At 55.0% G+C, this 19228-nt stretch overlaps 1 protein-coding gene and 1 long non-coding RNA gene across 6 annotated transcripts; one reads left to right on the top strand and one right to left on the bottom strand.

Moving 5' to 3' along the window:
- Positions 1–63: 63 nt before the first annotated feature.
- On the bottom strand, positions 64–17986 carry ADGRE5 (adhesion G protein-coupled receptor E5). 5 transcript variants are annotated; one of them, XM_059887945.1, is made up of 21 exons: positions 17876–17986; positions 14643–14707; positions 13389–13439; positions 13051–13170; positions 12345–12500; positions 8969–9100; positions 8282–8428; positions 7272–7418; positions 7138–7184; positions 6930–7007; positions 4745–4922; positions 4553–4660; positions 3930–4144; positions 3200–3382; positions 2035–2226; positions 1592–1818; positions 1422–1488; positions 1194–1285; positions 942–1110; positions 747–851; positions 64–657 (listed from the first exon to the last, which is right to left on the bottom strand). In XM_059887945.1, exons 5-21 carry the CDS (start codon positions 12379–12381, stop codon positions 628–630), a joined length of 2154 nt encoding a protein of 717 aa, XP_059743928.1. In that variant the 5' UTR covers positions 12382–12500; positions 13051–13170; positions 13389–13439; positions 14643–14707; positions 17876–17986; the 3' UTR covers positions 64–627.
- Positions 17987–18068: 82 nt separating this feature from the next.
- Positions 18069–18666, top strand: LOC101904822 (uncharacterized). Its single transcript, XR_235140.5, has 2 exons — positions 18069–18154; positions 18420–18666. It is a non-coding gene; the product is annotated as an uncharacterized lncRNA (long non-coding RNA).
- The last annotated feature ends 562 nt before the right edge of the window (positions 18667–19228 follow it).

The raw sequence follows: 19228 nt of genomic DNA on the forward strand, positions 1-19228 counted from the left end.
TTTCATGGACACCAGGGGCCCATGGCCTGGTCAGTGAGCCTCTGGCCAGCAAGACATGCCACCTTCTGTGTCAACATGAGATTTAATTCTTGAAGTGTCAACACTGAAAGGTTTATACAGATTTTAAAAAAACAGGCAATGTCCACAGCCTTCACATCTTTTGAACCCTCTGCCCTGGGGCAGATGGGCCTTAGTACCACGAGCTTTCTTCGGCAAGGAGCTGAGAAGGGCCCTGCCCCTCTCCCACCCAGCCTCAGTCTTAGCTTAACCTAAAAGCAAAGTCTCAGCACCTTGGCCTCTTGTTCTGTAGCAAAGACAGATGACGGGAAAGGGCCAGGCTGGGCACGAGTCCTCATTCTGTCCCGGCCTGGTGTACTTGAGGGGGCTGCCCCTACCCTGGGTGCTGACTGGGGTGGAGCTGAGAGGCAGCAGGAAGTAGGTCCGACCCTCCACCCTTGCTGGGTGTTCAGGGGTTCGGTACCAGACGGTGGCTGTCACCCTCCTCTCCGTGGTGCGTGTGGGGCCCGAGGCAGGAGGGAGCAGAGCATAGAGGGAGGAGAGGAGGTCATCTGTGTGTGCAAAAGCTGCTGAGGCCACAGGAGATGCTGGTTGGCCAGATCTGCGCCTTCACATGCCAGACTCTGAGGGCCTGAGGGCCTGGAGAGAAAGGAGCACAGCGTGAGAACGGAGCCCAGAGACCTGGGGGCCTTCTGTCCTGCACCCCTGACCCCAGGCTCAGCCCTTACCTGAGTCTGATTGTGGCTAGAGCCAGACCCAGAGGTGGTTGTGGCAAACTCGGAGTACTTGTTCCCAGCAACCATGCAGGCCCACTTGCGGTACTCCTCTCTCACCTGTGGGGCACAGGGGCCAGGTCAGGGGAGGACAGGCCCCAGGACAGGAGGAGGGGCCCAGCTCCGCCCGCAGCCTGGCCTGCAGCCCACCTTCTTGTTAAGGAGGCAGTACAGCACGAAGAGGAAGAAGCCCTGCAGGCAGTTGAGGATGCTGAAGATGTAGGACAGCACCCAGCTCTCCGGGTCGAAGAGGAGCAGGCCGAAGACCCAGGTGCAGCCCAACACGAAGAGCTGGGCGATGGCCGTGATAGTCAACACCCTGCAGAGAGGCAGCCAGTTGCAGCTGGGGGCCCCACCTCACACACCCACCTCTTCTGTCAGCCCTCCTGTCTGTCTGCTCACCTGGCTTTCTTTAATTTCTTTATGTCAGGGTTGATTTCAGAAAACTTCTGAGTGAGTTTCCAGACAGTAATCACAAAGATGATAGCATTGCCCTGGGCAGGGAGCACAGAATTCAGATTAGGGGGTATCCTTGGAACTTGCAGGGAGAAAGCTGGTACAGGGGCTCAATGTGGAGCCGAGTGCTTCAGATTTTCAAGGGTGTGGGGTGGGGCGAGGTGAGACAGTTACCAAAACGATGAAGGTCACAGGTCCCACAAAACTCCAGAGGAAGCCACCCTCGAAATTCAACCAGCAGCTGGGCAAGAAGGGAGGGTCTGGTCAGCACCCAGTAAGCCCAGAGGGGAGCAAGGGCTCCATGCAACCCCCAAGCCCTGGCCCTCCCACCACCTCGCGCTCACAATTTCTCGCGGCCATAGCCCTTGCTGTAGGCGCCTGCTGAGATGCCCACGATGATCAGAGGCACGCCGTAACCGATCAGGCAGAGCCAGAGCTTTCTCAGGCCTTGGCCCTGGAACACGCGCACCACGAGGAAGTAGAGCTCCACGCCCTCGAGGCTCATCCAGCAGAAGGCGGCCAGGAAGCAGTAGTGCAGCAGCACGGCCACCAGGCGGCAGCGCGTCCCCACCTGCGGGGGCAAGGGCGGAGGGACGGGGCGGTGACGTCAGCGGTGGGCGGGCCCGGGACTGGACTCAGAAGCAGTGAATGGGCGGGGCCGTATGCTTCCGCTGAGGGGAGGCCGACCACCCTACCCAGCTGGGAGTAGGCGCAGCTATTCCACTCCAGGCCCTCGCAGGTCTAGCGCCCAGGTGAGAGTGGGGCGCTCCACGGGGCGGGGCCTCACCTCGCCGCCTTCATTCTCGATGCCCGCCAGGAAGATGGCAGAGCCCACGAAGAGGCAGATGCAGAGGTGCAGGTGCACCGTGGTGCGCGAGCCCTGGATGGGCCGCACCAGCAGGAAGGTGAGGATGCACAGCAGCAGGCAGGCCAGCGACAGCGCCAGTCCCACCTTGGTGATCAAGGCCAGCTTCGGGTCCTAGATGCAGGATGGGGCGGGTGGGACTCCATCAGTACCCTGAGGCCTTCCTGCCCTCCTTGTGGGCCCCACCACCCACACCCACCTGGGACCTGGCCTGCAGGACTCTGATCAGGTGGCTCATCTCCCTCCACCTCCTCTACCATCAACATCTGAATAAACTTACTATGTCTCTCTCACCCTAAACACCACCACCCCTGCACCCATGGGTGCAGCAGGTATCCCCAATTCTTCTGGATGAGTGCCCCACCACACACCCAGACAGTTCTTAGAAGGTCCCCCGTGTATCCTCAATGGCTGCAACCTTCTTTCCCTACACTGATGAGCCCACCTCTCTGACCCTCATCTTCATCTCATCTCTTGCCTCTCCAACACCTCGCTACAACTATGAGCTCATCAAAACCCACATTTGTGTCCTTCCTGGGCCTTGGGCCTGGACCACCAGCCTCCCCTACTCTGCCTGACCCATTCCAGGTATTCACATGGCCTAGTGTATCTATGGATCCCTCAGGAGCTGTTAGCGATATTTAACAACTTGATGGAGCTTCCCCAGTGGCTCAGTGGTAAAGATTCCACCTGCCAATCCACTAGGAGATGCTGATTTTATCTCTGGGTCAGGAAGATCCCCTGGAAGAGGAAATGGTAGTATTCTTGCCAGGAGAATCTCATGGATAGAGGAGCCTGGCGGTCTACAGTCTGTGGGGTCCTGAAAGAGTTGGACACGACTTAATGACTGAACAACTTGTTAGGGGTGGGCCATCAGAGGGGCACTGGCTGAAGTAAGGCCCGCAGTGCCAGGCCACTCTGTTCAGTTGCTGAGTCATGTGGAGGTCTAGGGCTCCCAAGCAAGGGGCTGCATCTGGTCTGTGCAACCATGTGGAACCTCTTGGACCATTCCACTGAAACCAGCTGTCTGTTCTGCCTGAGCCAGCCATGCCACAGTGGGTTTCTGAGGATGGCCCCGTCTGCTCACCTCCACGTCGTAGTGGGCCATGAGGATAGCAAAGCTGCTTAGGTGGCTGCACTGGCAAGTGATGCTTCCATTGCCCCTGCCCATCTTCCAGCAGCCTGTGGTGGCCCAGGACCCGTTCCCATTGCTGTCTTTCTTCCAGAAGGCACAGATCAGCTCCTGCCGAGGCTTGAGCTCCGGCTGTTCCTAGGGAGAGGCGGTCATAGAAGTTAGCCTGGAACCCTCTCGTGGGTACTGGGCTTGGGTGGACCCCAAAGAGGGCTGCTTCTCCTTTGACACTTGTCTACTGAGCACCGATTGTGTGTGCCAGGCCAGGGGACCCGGGAGTGAACTGGGGAGACAGAAATCCCTGTCCTTCTGGGCTGACATTCTAGTGGGGGAGACAGATAGAAAATAATACACCTAATAAGTAAACTAGATAGTGTGTTAGCAGGTGCTGAATGCGAAAGAAAAGAGCAAAGGGGAAAGGTGGGGTGTGATTAGATTGTAATTTAAACAAGCAGGTCCAGGAAGGCCTAGACAAGTAGGTGACATGTGAACAAGTTGACAGGTAAAGGACTGAATCGTGGCGGAAAGGTGCCCCAGGCAGAGGGCACGTGTCAAGGCCCTGAGGCACGTGTGAGGAAGCAGCACAGTGGATGGCGTGGGGGAACGAAGGCTGCTAAGAGACCACAGGGACCTTGGCTATGGGGTGAGCAGTATGGCTGATTGCCCTCCCCACCCCAGGACTCACATGGAGGGCGAAGGCAAAGGAGACATTGGAGTCGAGTTTCTCAGTGTTCGTGTTGCTCAGAAAGACAGAGCTGACCGCTGAGAGAAGCGTGACCTTGGCACCTCGGACAGGACTCTTGTAGGTCTCTTTCAGCTTCTCGGAGTCCAGTTTCAAAGAGGCATTGGCCAGCAATTTTTTCATGTTCTGACTGGAGAGGATGCCCACCACGGTGGGGCCTGGGGGACAGACATGCTGGCTACCTTCTGCTCTGCTTGCTTCCGTGCCCCATCCTTCCTCTGAAGATGTCTACTTCAAGCTCGCTAGTCTGCCATGATGCCCAGAGTCCCGCCCCAAGGCTCGGTTTCCTGTGGCTGCACATTCTGAAGCTGTGTTGCTGTTGTTCAGTCCCTCAGTCCTGTCCGACTCTTTGCAACCCCATGGACTGCAGCACGCCAGGCTTCCCCGTCTTTCACCATCCCCCGGAGCTTGCTCAGACTCACACCCATTGAGTCAGTGATGCCATTCAACCATCTCATCCTCTGTCGCCCCCTTTCCTCTTTCCCTCAATCCTTCCTGTATCCTAGCCATATCCTAGCTTCTCCCTCCCTTTCCCTGGAGTGCCCGCTCTGGGCGCCTGCCATTACCCGACTCCTCAGCTGCAGCTGCCACGGCCCAGTCCAGCAGCATCCGTGCGTGGCTCTGGCCCACGGTGACGTTTCCTTTCCCCTGCTCCTGGACCACCAGGGACAGCTCTGAGAAGAGAGGGGGCAGTGATCGGGGGCTCCGGGTGTGGGAGGGGGTCCTGGGGGGCTGGGCTGGGGAGGACGTGGTCTCACCTGTGTTGTCAAGCGAACGGTAGGTGAAGGAGCCTTTAGGCATGGCTTTGGCCAGTGTCCTCAGGATCTGTTCAAGGCCTGAGAGCAGGTGAGTGACTGTGACGTGCTTGGAAGACTGATCCAGTGACTCCAGGTCTCCTGAGTTTTTCAACAGGTCATCCACTGACCCGACAAGGTCCTGTGGGTAACGAGTGACAGCTCCTGGGTTACTGTACCACAAGGGCGGCCCGAAGGACCCTGCTATCTCACATCCCCTCACCCCACCCCCACAACTGGGGTACACACTGGAGAACCACCTGGGTTGCCTAGGGGACAGAACCAGGGGAATCATCAAGACAGGGCAGTAGCCAGAAGATGAGTAAGGGGGTTGAGCATGTGCCTGTGTGCACGTATTATAACAGCAACAGTGCTTAACATTTATCACGCACTGGCATTATGTCAGGCCCTGTTCTGACATAGAAAGTCTGCGGCTTTTCTGGTGGCTCAGTGGTAAAGAACCCACCTGCCAATGCAGGAGACGCAGGTTCAATCCCTGGGTCAGGAAGATCCCCCAGAGAAGGCAATGGCTACCCACGTCAGTATTCTTGCCTGGAGAATCCCACAGACAGAGGAGCCTGGCAGGCTACAGTCCACGGGTCGCAAAGAGTCGGACATGACTGAGCGACTGAGCATGCATGCAGGCACTTTCTAAGTCTGCACTGCCCGAAACAGCTGCCCTGAGCCCCAGATGTCACTTGAAATATGGCTCCACGTTGAAATGATAATAGTTTTAATCTATGGGGTTAAATGCAATTTTCACCTTAATTTCACTTACTTCTTTTTTTAAAAAATTAATTTTTTAATTGAAGGGTAATTGCTTTATAGAATTTTGTTGTTTTCTAGCAAACCTCACACTGAATCAGCTGTAGGCATACATATATCCCCTCACTTTTGAACCTCCCTCCTATCTCCCTACACATCCCACCCCTCTAGGTTGATACGGAGCCCCTGTTTGAGTTTCTCTATGTCTGCTTCTCCATTGCTGCCCTACCGTTTTTCTAGATTCCACGCAGGTTAGTATGTGATATGTATCTTTCTCCTTCTGACTTACTTTATTCTGTATAATAGGCTTTAGTTTCATCCACCTCATTAGAACTGACTCAAATGCGCCCCTTCTTAGGGCTGAGTAATATTCCATTGTGTATATGTACCACAACTTATCCATTCATCTGCCGACGGACATCTAGGTTGCTTCCATGTTCTAGCTATTGTAAATAGTGCTGCAGTGAACAATGGGATACATGTGTCTTTTTCAGTTTTGGTTTCCTCAAGGTATATGTCTAGGGGTGGAATTGCTGGGTCATATGGTGGTTTTATTCCTAGTTTTTTAAGGAATCTCCATACCATCTTCCATAGTGGCTGGATCAATTTACATTCCCACCAACAGTGCAAGAGGGTTCCCTTTTCTCCACACCCTCTCCAGCATTTATACTTCTACTCTTTAAATTTATTCTTAACCTTTATATTTTAAAAATGCAGCTATTGGAAAAATCCAAATGACATAAAGGGCTCACATATTTCTCTTTTAAAAAGTTTATTATTATAATCTTTTTAGAGGCTCAATATTTCTACCAGGCCAAGCACATATGACATATAGTATTTATATTGTATGCCAGGCACTTTTCTTTGAGACTCACTCCTATCAGTTCATTTAAAGCTTTCCCAACTGAACTGAGGTTCAGAGAGGGGGAGTCACTTGCCTGAGGTCACACAGCAAGAACTGGCAGTGGGTGGGATGAGGGGTATTTGAACTCTGTGGCCTTGCTCCAAAGGTGAATTCTCAACTGCTCCATTTCATTGACATTATATTCCTCTCAAACATGTGTGTTTGTGTGTGTGTGTGTGTGTGTGTGTGTGTGTGTGTGTGTGGGCTTCCCTGGTGGATCAGTGGTAAAGAATCCACCTGCCAATGCAGAAGACACAGCTTGGGTCAGGAAGATCCCCTGGAGAAGGAAATGGCAACCAACTCCAGTCTTCTTGCCTAGAGAATTCCATGGACAGAGGAGCCTAGAGGGACTGAGCAACTAAATAATAGCAATCCGTGACTTTTGTATACAGATGTATGCGTTTGACCAGAGGCCTCTGCTTGGGCATCTCCATTCACACTGAAACATCCTCCAGCCATCCCACACTGTCCTGCCCTTACCTGCATGGATTTCTTGGCCATGGCTGGTTTGAAGTCTCTGCTCATTTTCTGGACTCTTTCAAAGAAGGCAGAGAGACTCTGGAGAGAGGGGAAAGGTGGGGAAGTCAGAGAGTTTCATCCTGGGTGGGGGAGCTTCGGGGAAAATGAGTGATCAGGGTGAGCTGGTTGGAGGGATTTTTTGTCGCTGGTCCCCACTGGGGCCACTTACCCGGCTTTTGATTCCAGGGGGAGCAGTCCAGGCGGGGAAGGAGATCTCTGCAGGGGACAGGACAGCAGTTCATTAGCTGTGGCAGTGTCTGTGTTTGCTGTGGGCGGGGCCTGGGGTCAGGGCAGGACAGGTACCTTTACAGATGGTGTCCTTTTGCTTATTCTTGAGTCCATGTTTAGGCTCCCAGCCTTCGCGGCAGTGGCATGTGTATGAACCCACAGTGTTGAAGCAGACGGTGGAGTTGTGACACTGATGCTGCCCAGAGCTGCACTCATCCACATCTGGGGACAAGAAGGAGGAGGTCAGGCTCTGCCCCAGCCCTGTGAGGCCCCTGTCCTCCTTGTGCCCCACTTTTTTCCCATATTAGTCCCCCAGGAGGTGACACCACCCGGTGTCCGCACATCGAGTGGTGGACACTAAGGTTATTTATGGGAAGTGTGCGGAGTTCTGACACACAGCAGATGAGCCCCACAGATAGGCAAGTTGTGAAAATACTGAAGTATCTTTTCTCGTGATTAGAAAAGACCCTGATGCTGGCAAGAGGAGAAGCGGACGACAGAGGATGACATCACCTACTCAATGGACATGAGTTTGAGCAAACTCCGGGTGATAGTGAAGGACAGAGAAGCCTGGCGTGCTGCAGTCCATGAGTTGGCAAAGAGTCCGACAGGACTTAGCAACTGAACAACAATTAGTTGCTGCCCAGAGTCCCTGGGAGCCTTCCCCTTCGTACCCCAGCTCCTTCTCCAGGACCCCCCAGATCTCACATTTAATTAACACATTAATCACATTTAATTAACAAGAATTAGTGCCTGGCATAGCAGGACACCTCCAGCATTCATTCTGTTTGGTTTGTGCGGGTGCCACTGAATATGTGATTGGATGTTTTGAGTGTGGGTCTCCAAGAGTGTGGGCTTCCTAGGTGGCTCAGTGGTAAAGGCTCTGTCTGCCAGTTCAGGAGCCCCAGGAGATGTGGGTTTAATCCCTGGGTCGGGAAGATCCCCTGGAAGAGCAAATGGTAACCCATTCCAGTATTCTTGCTGGGATAATGCCATGGACTATAGTCCATGGGGTCGCAAAGAGTCGGACAAGACGAATTGAGCATGCACACACACTCCAAGAGTGTAGCATCTGAGCTCCGAACCTTCACAGACAGTGTTGTTTGGGCCATTGGGGGATCCAGCAATAGGCTTCCAGCCGGGGCGGCAGCGGCATTCATAGCTGCCCACGGAGTTGAGGCAGTGGGTGGAGCTGTGGCATGGCTTTTTCCCTGAGGTGCATTCATTCACATCTGAGGACAAAGCCAGAAGGTCAGCGCCACCGCCACTTCCGCTTCTCACTGCCCAGTACCAAGGACCCCACTGTGACTGCACGTGTCAGCACCTGGTGACCTGCAACTTGACTCTTAAAACACCTGTAAGATGGGCGTGGTAGGGGCCATGGTCCTCAGTTTATAGGCAGAAAAACTAGGAGTGAAACTGAGTCACAGGGGCTGGACTTCCAGACCAAGGATTCTTGCCTCTGGGGCCCTGGACCAAGGTTCCCCTTCTAGGAACCGGAAGTGAGAGCTTCCTCTGCTCGAATGTGGCAGATGTGGAAGGGGTGAGGTCTGGGAGATGTTCACAGAGCCAAGTTTGGGGCCCGAAGTCTCTGCTGTCTCCCTGGTCTGTGGTGGGACCATTCGGGGAGGCGATCCGCAGGCAGGGCCCTGGCAGACCCTTGTCATCACAGGAACCCGAGTCTCTTCTCTCTGCTGCTTGGGCTCTGGGAACTGCCTCGGCTCCTTCCCCAGCTCCAGGCCTGCCTCACTCTTTCTTCCTGGGGTCTCTACCTGTGCAATGCCTCGGGTCCTCTGGGCTGAACTCCAAGCCAGGTGGGCACTGGCAGGTGTAGCTGCCTTCAGTGTTGATGCAGACGCTGCGGCCTTTACAGACTCGGGGTCTGTGCTGACATTCGTCCACGTCTGCAAGGGGAAGGACAGCGTGATGGATACCTGCTGCTGTGGACAGCCTTCGAGCATGGAGTTTGGCCACGTTTTCTGGTATAGAAGAATCCAGAAGGGCCCACTCTCTCTCCCCTGGTGAGTGGGGGCCTTTCCTCATTCACACGGAGGCATCCTATGGTGAGCATGGTGGCCCACATGTTCTGTTGTCCAGATGTGGCCAGAAGTGGCCCAAGTCCTACCCGTCTGCCAGCTCTGGCTCCCTTAGGCTCCCTGGGAAGCTCCCAGCTTGGATGGGAACATCACAGCTGCCTGTGTCCCAGTCTGAGGATTTGGACGAAGGACTGGGTGGGTCTTCCTGGAAGCCAAGCACAGCTGTGTTCCCTCAGCAGGGCCCATCTTGGCTTCTAGTGATGGACTTTGTCCTGACTCCCCCAGGGCGAGTGCTGCCATCAGAGTTCTCCTTAGATCCTGCTGACTCCGGCAGGACAGCACTCTCCTGTCCGTGCTAACTCTGAGGCTCCAGCTCCATGAAGATGGACCAAGATCCACCCCTGAGTCAGGCTGCTCAATGACAATGTTTTGGGGCAGTGGCATGGAAAATGAGGATGACAGAAAAAGGTCAGGGCCACCCGGGCAGTGGGCACCAGGCCGTGTTCGACAGTGGGGCTGATGTCTGGCCAGGCAGCCTTGGGGCTACGAAGGTACCTTTTTCTGATTCCCATGAAGGCTTCCCCCAGACTGGCAGGAAGTGGTAAGAATCCATATCTGAGCAAAGTTCACAATGAGCAAAGGCTGGATGGCTGGAGCAGGGAGCAGGTGCCCTTGGGTGAAGGGTGGCAGGTGTTTCTGCTATCTTGGCACTTGGCCTCCCACTAGAGACGTAGGCCTGTGCATCCTGCTGGGTGGGGCTCAGCCTCCACCTTCTCTCCCGACATGGTCTGGGTCACTGTGGGGCCTGGATTGGTCTCCTCAGTAAAGGGTCAGGCCAGGGGCAGTGGTCTTTGACGACGTCTCATCATCTGGTCCAGATGGAAGCCTCTTTGTTCGACTGACTCTTGCAGTGGGTTGGGGGTTGATGTCACCCTGGGACACCCCTGACACAACATCCTCCCGGGCTTCGGTCATCAGAACTGCCTCAGGTCTGTGAACCGCAATTACTGGGGAGGGTCAGGGTGGAGCCTTGGGTGGGGCGGGGAAATAGATGGAGGCTGAGAAGCTGAGATGTAGGGTCAGGGTGACAGAAGGCGTCTTCTCCAGGCAGGTTGCTGGGCCAGGGGCGTGGCCAGCCGGGGACAGTGGACTGTTCCTTGAATCTCCTCCTTCAGCATTTCTAGACAGGTCCCCAGAGTCCACCACAACCCAGGGTGGACTCACCCTGGGTCAGAGGCCCCAGTGGGGGCAGGTGTCCTTCCAGCAGTCATTAACAATGGCGAAGAGGACAGATACGGTTCTGGGACACATGGTGCTGTGACCGCACTGAGTACCTTGAATGTCACCCCCATGGCAGTGGGGTGGATGTTCTGAACATTGAGAAGAGCCCCTCTGCAGAGGTTCTGAGCCTTGGGGTTCATAGAGGGCTGGGAGACCAGGTAGATGCACAGGATGGCCCTCTGATGCCAGAGAAAGTGGGATGAGGAAGCCAGGGAGCAGCCCCGGTCTTCTGCCCATAGCAGACCCCACGGCCTGGACACGGATGACACGTGCTTAGGTGCAGCAAAGGCTGGAATGCTGAGACGGGGTTGCACAGACAGTCCAGCTGAGCCCACCAGAGAGCTAGGTCTTCAGGCGGCAGGCTTTAGTCCCAGTCAGTAGGCTGCTCTCTGCCTGGCACCCTCCTTGAGGCCCTTGGAGGTCCCTCTCCCAACTCGCTCTTGTTCATGCCTGTCTCTAGAGGAACTCACAACAGTGGGTGGGCGGCACACCCAGTCCAGATACTGAGTGGGATCCACGACCACCACGTACTGTTGTGCAGGCTGGTCACTGCACAAGGGTATCCAGCCAAGGAGGCAGGTGAAAACCAGCTCACACTCCATTCCCCAAACACACGGTTCAATGGGATGACAGGGAACTTTTCCCTATTCGTGTGAAGGCTCTGGCCAGGCCACATGTTTCAAGCACAACATCCACCCACAGAGGACCCTGTGAACCAGCAGAGACCCCACAGATGCAGGACCCCTCTTCCCTGTGAGGCTGTGCCTCCCTCTATCTGCAGGGCAGGAGGGAAGGGGCTGGGACCAAGGTTGCGGGCTCTTCTCTGTGCAGCAGAGTGGGTCAAAGGACCCTCCTCAGAGTCCTCTGGATCCTGGGCTCAGCCCCTTCTCACCTCCCACCTTCCCTTTCCTCCCCTCCCCATCCTCTGTATTCAGGTCTAACCATCTTCATGGAGCCCTCTCTGGAGTCCTGTCTGCCCACTGCTGGTCTCCTCTGCCCCTTCCCCTGCCTATCTTCTCCCACTGGAAAGGGGGCAAAGCCTAGTGATGTATGGAGGCCAGGCTCCTCCTGGGTCCCTGGTGAGGGAGTGGACAGGACAGCTGCTCCTGAGCACCCACCCTGGGGCACAGCCCCCAGGGATGCCCATCCTGGAGAGGGTGAGTTAGATCATGATGACCATAATTTAAAATGCCAACGGCCCTCACTGTTTTGTGCCTTGTTATTCTTATTATTATTATTTATACCCCAGCAACTCTATGAGGTAAACACCACTGTCACCCCCTTTTTACAGATGGGTAAACTGAGGGACAGGGCAGTGAAGTAACTTGTCCAAGATCACACAGTTAGTAAAAGGCAAAGCTACTTTTGTTGTTATCTGTAAAAGACACTCTTTTTGTTTGTTTGTTTAAAGCATAAACTCACAATTACATTATCACATCTCACATGTTAATGACTCCTCTTTTTTTTTTTTTTTGGCTGAGCTGTGCAGCATAGGGGATCTTAGTTCCCTGGCCAAGGATTGAACCCACGTCCTGTGTATTGCAAGGTGGATTCTTAACCACTGAACCACCAGGGAAGTCCCAAACAGTGATTTCTGAATCAGTATCCTGGCTAGTGTCACACACAGAGCGATCAGGGGGCAAAGCCAGGACCTGGGCCCCTGGTTCATCATGCCACCCCGCCTCTCCGTGCAAGTGGCACAGGCATAGGTACACCTTTCCTAACGCAGACCTGGGTGCCACACCTGTAACCAGGATGCTGCAGGAAGGACTCAGCATTTGAGGCCCCAAACCTCAAGAATGAGAGGCGGGAAGCGCAGTCTCATTCTTACCTCGACATGTGTTCTCACTCTCATTCCGGAAGATCATTGCCCCAGAAACAGGCTCATAGCCTGGGCTGCATGTGCAGTAGTAGCCCCCTTCCGTGTTCTGGCAGTCTGCTGAACTTCCACAGTCCACTGGTGAGGGTGGGCCACACTCGTTGATGTCTGGAACACAACAGGGCAAGGGGTCACCTCCCAAAGACACGAGTTTGGTCAGTGCAGAGATTCCCAACCCCTACCTGACTCCCCAGCTTTGGGCCTCAAGTTTAATCAGTATACTTTTAGAAAGAATTAGACTCTCTTAGGCCATACTGCTGAGACTGGGCTGTGGCTGGAGCAAGCCATTCCTAAAGCTTGTGCAATCAGCTCTGTTCTTCTTGGCCCTCTGGCTGTCACCCCGGATTGAGACACAGTGGGAAGTGCTGAACTGGGGTGTGGGTAGAAGCCCTGTGTCCCCCTCCTCAGTCCTGAAAGGACAAACTGAGGCACAGACTCCAGACTCCTGGAGACCCAGCTGTGCTCTCTTTAGGAAGCCATGTGTATTCATGTCTCGTCTGTCCATCTCCATATCTTTTCCTTTCTCTTTTTTTCTGTCCTTGATGATGGACCTGAGGACAAAGGCTGAGGCCCCCAAGCAACACCCATGTCCCCCAGAAACACTGGACTGTACCCCACAATCTCTGCATGTCACACCATCACCCCCAAGCTGCCATACCGTCACAACTCTCCAAGGGGTCGGTGAAGATCTCCCCAGAAAAAGAAATGAATCCTGGAGCGCAGCGGCAGGCAGTGCCATTGACACATGAGGAGTTTGGAGGGCACGGCAGAGCGCAGGCTGTGGGGATGGAGACCTTGGTCAGAAGGTGAGGGCAGAGCCAGGGGCTGGGGACGGGGACAGGATCAACTCCAGGAGACGGGGTGTTGGGGAGGCGTGACCCTGGCCTTCCCCCTGTAACGGGTTTGTCTCCTGCTTGGGCTGAGCGGTGCGGGTGGAAGTCTAGGGCCCCTTCCCCAGGCTCCAGCTGTGGACCACGTTGCTCCCAGCAGACTCACCCTTGCTGTTCTGGGATCCAACTTCCGACAGAGTCAGCAAGAAGCACAACACTGGAACAGAGAGGGCGGGGCGTCAGAGGGGCCACCGGCAGGGAAGGGCAGATGCAGTCCCCAGAGTAACGCAAACGAGGAAGAGAGGGCTCTCAGCCCCTCCCAGGCTTGGGCTCTGTGTCTCTGTCTGTTGCTCAAGGAGAAAGTGGGTACGTGGCATCTGCCTGCGAATGAACACCCATGGCCAGGGGATCTGCCACCTGTCACCTGGAGGTGGGTTTCAGAAACTGAGGGATGGCAGGCTTCCCTCGTAGCTCAGTGATAAAGAATCCACCTGCCAATGCTGGAGACATGGGTTCAATCCCTGGTCTGGGAAGAACCCATATGCCACGCAGCAACTGAGCCCATGTGCCACAACTACGGAAGCCCGAGAACTCTAGAGCCTGTGCTCCACAAGAGAAGCCGCCACCATGAGAAGCCCACAAACCACAGCTAGAGAGCAGTTCCCGTGAGCCACCACTAGGGAAAGCCTGTGCCCAGCAACACAGACGAAGCACAGCCAAAGAGAAAGAAACTGAGGGATGAGGAAGAGTTCCAAGCACCAGGGGGTCCCAGCTCCCGGGGACCGGTGTGGGCAGCAGCTCAGTAATCAGACTGGAGCCAGGCAGCCCCAGGTCTCAGACTGTGGTCAGGCGACCTCATCTCTCAGAGCCTCAGCTTCCCTTTCTGTGGAGTGGGGATGATGACAGGACCCATTTCCTAGAATACTGTGAGAATTAAGCCTGCAGATATCGCCTGGTGCACCAAAGTGTACTGTCATCAACGTTTCTTTTCTTTAAGTCATATTGGAGTACAGTTGATTTATAGTGTTGGGTTAATTGCAGGTGAACAGCAAAGTGATTCAGTTATACGTGTACATATATTCATTCTTTTTCAGATTCTTTTCCCATAGAGGTTATCACAGAATGTTGAGTACAGTTCCCTGGATAACGTTTCTTTATGTAAGGAGAGGGCTGGATCAGGCAGTTTTCTCAGATTCCACCCCCAACACTGAATCTAAGATCCTCCAGCTCCCATACCCTTCCTCAGGGACACAGGTTCACCCACCCCACACCCGTGTCGGTCAGTCCTGATGGCTTTCTTGGGACCCAGTGGTGACATTTAACCCTGGGCTGCCCCTGCCCCCACCCCAGTGCACAGGAAGATGCTGTGGGTTCACACTGGGGGTGTTGCTGGAAGGGGGTCCTCTCTGGCTGTACTTACCACCCAGGGGCACCCCATTCTCAGGGCCTCTTCAAGTCATCAGGGCCTTTAGAGATGGGGATCTCCTTACGATTCACCAAAGAGAGACAGACAAGAAGACATGGAGAAAAAATAGAGATGAGAGAGAGGGAGAAAGAGAGAGATGGAGACAGAAGAGGAGAGACAAATGGAGAGAAACACAAAGGCAGAAGTTCAGGCAGTGATAGAGAGAGATGGTCAATCCTAAAGGAAGTCAACCTTGCCTACTCATTGGAAGGACTGAAACTGAAGCTCCAGGAACTTTGGCCACTTGAGGGGAAGAGCCGACTCATTGGAAAAGACTCTGATGTTGGGACAGACTGAGTGCAGGAGAAGAGGGTGACAGAGGATGAGATGGTAAGATAGCATCACCAACTCAATGAACATAGATTTGAGCAAACTCCGGGAGACTCTAGAGGACAGAGGAGCCTGGCGTGCTATAGTTCATGGGGTCACAAAGCGTGGGACACGACTTAGTGACTGTGCAACAACAGAGAGATGGACAGAGAAATAGGGAACTCCGCAAGAGAGAAACAGACGTGGCTGAGATTGGACAAAGAAACACAGAGATGTGGAGACTGAGAGGGAGATAGGGAAACAATTAGGAGGCGGGGATGGAAACAAAGGGGGAGGGAGGGGGAGGACAGTTCAGCCGCAGGGGGAAGCATGGAGGGCTTGGGGGAGGCACCCCAGTCCCTGCCCACCTGAGAATGCTGTAGGAGGCAACACAGACCCCAACAATCCAGGGAGACCCAGAAGAGGGCAGTGGGCGGACGGATAGGGCAGGAGGAAGGGCAGGAATGAGTCACTTCCTGGGCCAAGGGAAAGCATGACTCACACACAGTTCGTTGCCCCTGGAGCGAGCTTCCAGGGGAATTCTGGGGTCTGTCATTGTGAGCCCGGCTTGAAGGGCTGTGAGGGGTCAGCAGACTGGAGGGTCCCCTGGCCACTCAGTCCCTAGGTCCAAACTTGATACCCTTAGGTTGGCGGTGGGCATGGAGTCCCTCCCAGAAGCCCTCTCAGCAAGGGTAAACTGAGGTTGGGATGCCCTTCCCCTTCCTCGTTTGAGGATTTCTCTCGTCCTCCTCTCAGGTCACAGGGCTTGGCTAGCTCCCCCCTCTGCTGGGACTCAGTTCCTCTTTGCAGGACAGACCCAAAATTATTGCCGCACCGCCCCTCCCCTTCCCCACCGCAGCAGGATTATGCAGCCTGGGCTGATTTGCCCCCATTTCCCAACTTCCTGCTCACAACTGCCCTGTTTGTGTCCATTCTGCAGATGGACAGATTGAGGCCTGGAGCCCAGAAAAGGCTCAGGAAGAATCTGGTGAACAGAGGAGCTTGGGAAAGGTGGGACTGGGGCTTTCCTGGTGGTTCAGTGATAAAGAATACACCTGCCAGTGCAGGAGACATGGTTTTGATCCTGAACTGGGAAGATCCCACATGACGAGGAGCAACTAAGTGCGCCACAACCTCTGAGCTTGTGCCCTAGAGCCCGGGAGGTACAATTACTGAGCCCGCGTGCCTCGAAGAGCAGCCACTGCAATGAGAAGCCCGTGCACCGCGACGAGAGAGTAGCCCCGGCTGACAGCAGCTAGACAAAAGTCCTCGCAGCAGTGAGGACCCAGCAGAGCCAAAAATAAATAAAAAACAAAAAGTGACAACACTTAAACAGAAAAGGTGGAATGGGGTCAAGTTTCCCAGACCCTGCATGGGGGTGGGACAGCTCTTCTGAGCCCCGTGCCCTCCGCCAGGGCGGGGTTGGGCTCTGCTCCCCCACCACAGAGGCTCCCAGGCCACAATTTCTCCATCTGGGTCCTTGGAGGTCGCCCAAACAGGAGCTGGGAGAGGCGCTGCTGGTCATCTGTGCCCAGTCCCATCTGGTTTGCATTCCCCCTGGCGAGCCCTGAGCGGTTACATTCCTAGGGTGGGGGCAGGACAGGCAGCCTCTCTTTGCTCCTCCTCAGACCCTCCAGTCTCCCCCCAGACCAGCCAGTGAAATAATAACGTGCGTGTGCTCAGTCGTTTCAGTAGTGTCTGAACCCTATAGACTGCAGCCCACCGGGCTCCTCTGTCCATGGGATTCTCCAGGCAAGAGTACTGGAGTGGGTTACCATGCCCTCCTGCAGGGAATCTTCCAGACCCAGGGATCCAACCCACATCTCCTGCATCGCAGGTGGAATCTTTACCGCTGAGCCAATAAAAATATTGTTTACTTAATTCTTTCTGTAAACTAGGAATAGTTTGCTTTGGAACTCACTTAACACAGCCCAATAAGGTGAAGATCGGTCTTACCCCATTTTACAGATGTGCAAAGTGAGGCTCAGAGGCAGTGAGATTCAGCTCCAGTGACACACCGCTTTCCCCTCCATCAGGTGTGCCCCACACAGACTCCTCTTTCTAGCTTCCCCGCCCGGGAGCCACTGAGCTTATGCCTGCCAACCTGGGCCAGCACGGGGAATCCCGTCCCAGGGCGACCTGGGAAGCCCGGGTTGGTACCCCAAGGGCCATTTCTTCATTCTCTTTGTTGCTTGGTTGCTTAGGCAACCAGCTGCCCAGATAACCGTTAGAGCCACCCTGGGTGGGGCGGGAAGGGAGGCCCTGGGGAAGTCACAGCAAAAGTTCAAACCTGCCACCAGCGCCGGTAAAACCTTTTCCACCCACCTGCAGCTGAATCCCAGCTGGATCCGGGGGAGCGAGAACGAGGGTCTCTGGGGCTGATTTTGCCACTGAGACAGTGTGGGACATGTTGGGGGTACCCCCACCTGGCAGTGAAGAGGTCCCGCCCCCCAGTCCTCCAGCCCCCTAGGATCTCCCTACAACCTGTGTTAAGAGCCGCCACCTGTGTGTGTGTGAGAGAGAGAGAGACAGAGATAGAGAGGGTCTCAGCGCTCCTTTTTGCCCCTCCTCCTTCCCCAAACCTGTCTCCCACTTTGGGAGCAGTTCAGAAAGCTCAGAGATTTCTCTGGGAGACAGGGACAGGCTCTAGAAAATGCCGGGGGATCCTGCCACCGTGTAGGGGTGCCTGGCCCCTGGCCCCAGGCCCCCTCAGCACCCGCCCCCACGCCCGGCCATGTGACTCCCTTCCAGGCTGGCCCCATAGCTGCCAGCTGCACCTCGCATTTCTCCAGGGAAAAGAGGGCGCGGGGGCACCACATGGTGCTGCCGGGGGCTCCCTGGCCGCTTGCCCCGACCCCTCAGGGCCCCAGAGCGCTCACCGTGAAAGAGAAGAAAGGGGCCGCCGTGGGGGCCTCCCATGGTCCGAGCTGCCGCAGGGGAAGCAGAAGATGGGGCAGGGCTGTTTCTGCCGCCGAGCTGGGCAGCTGTGCAAGCTTTCCCAAGGCCCGCCTGGCCTTTATAAAGGGGGGCGGGGGAGCAGCCGCGGGCCCAGGGCCCTCCCCGGAACTGGCGGGGCAACTGGAAACCAACAGGAAAGTGGAGCGAAAACACAGACCCAGGGGCGCCGCACCCGCGGGCGCGCACACACACACTTTAAGGTACAACCTGCCCTTTGGGTGTCTGCACTTTGTGGCCCCTGTGTAAAACGGCTGGCGGATCCCAGGGGCTAGGGGACGGGGAAGAGTCTTGCCAGGACCTGCTTGCCTTGTTTGGCCGGAGGCGTGTAGGCTGGGGAGGGGCCGCGTTCAGAAATAACTCGGGGCTCCCACGTTGCGGGGACCACCCTGTGTTGGCTGCCTTGTCTTGCTGAATCTCCAACGCCAGTTTCCCGCGCTAACAGAAACTTCCTCTTTTGTTTTCCAGATGAGGAAACTGAGGCCCAGAGAGGCCAGAGTCCACATGAGAGCTGTGCGGGGGGTGGGGCACAAAGGAGCCCTTCGTGGAAGCCAGGCTGGCTGGCGCCAAGAAAGCGGAACTGCGGGGCCCCAGGGCCGTGGAGGTCCGAGGTCCAGGAGCTGGCCTTTTCTGGGCCAGCGTTTCACCTGGTGGGAAACATATTTCAGGGATTCATGGACACTGCGTTAATCAATAGAGAAATCATATCATAGGAGAGTTGTTTCCTTTTCTAATTAATCATGTGACTGACTTGTCTCTGAAACCATCTCATCATTTAAAACAAACAAACAAAAAAACCACACTATTATTTGTAAAGCACTTAATCTGAGCCAGGCCAGATTCACCTAGAGAAAGTGAAAGAAAGTGTTAGTCGCTCAGTTGTGTAGCTATAGCCCGCCAGGCTCCTCTGTCCATGGAATTCTCCAGGCAAGAATGCTGGAGTGCCCATTCCCTTCTCCAGGGGATCTTCCCGACCCAGGGATTGAACCCAGGTCTCCTGCATTGCAGGAAGGTTCTTTACCGTCCGAGCCATCATGGAAGCCCTCTAGAAGATTCAACTAGAGTTATCTATTTTAATTCACTGACTCCTCAAAATACCTTTGAGGCAGATGTTGCTATGATCCCCATTTTGCAGAAGAGGAAAGTTGAGGCACAATTTACAAGTAGCTAAACAGAGATCCACAGGCAGGCAGCAGGGTCCCCAAGTGTCTGCAAGGAGCCCAAGCTCCAGCAGAAAGTCTCAGTTGGGTGCTAATGTGTCCTTAACACCCTGGTAG

This window comes from Bos taurus, chromosome 7 (genome assembly GCF_002263795.3).
Source record: "Bos taurus isolate L1 Dominette 01449 registration number 42190680 breed Hereford chromosome 7, ARS-UCD2.0, whole genome shotgun sequence".
NCBI lineage: Eukaryota > Metazoa > Chordata > Mammalia > Artiodactyla > Bovidae > Bos > Bos taurus.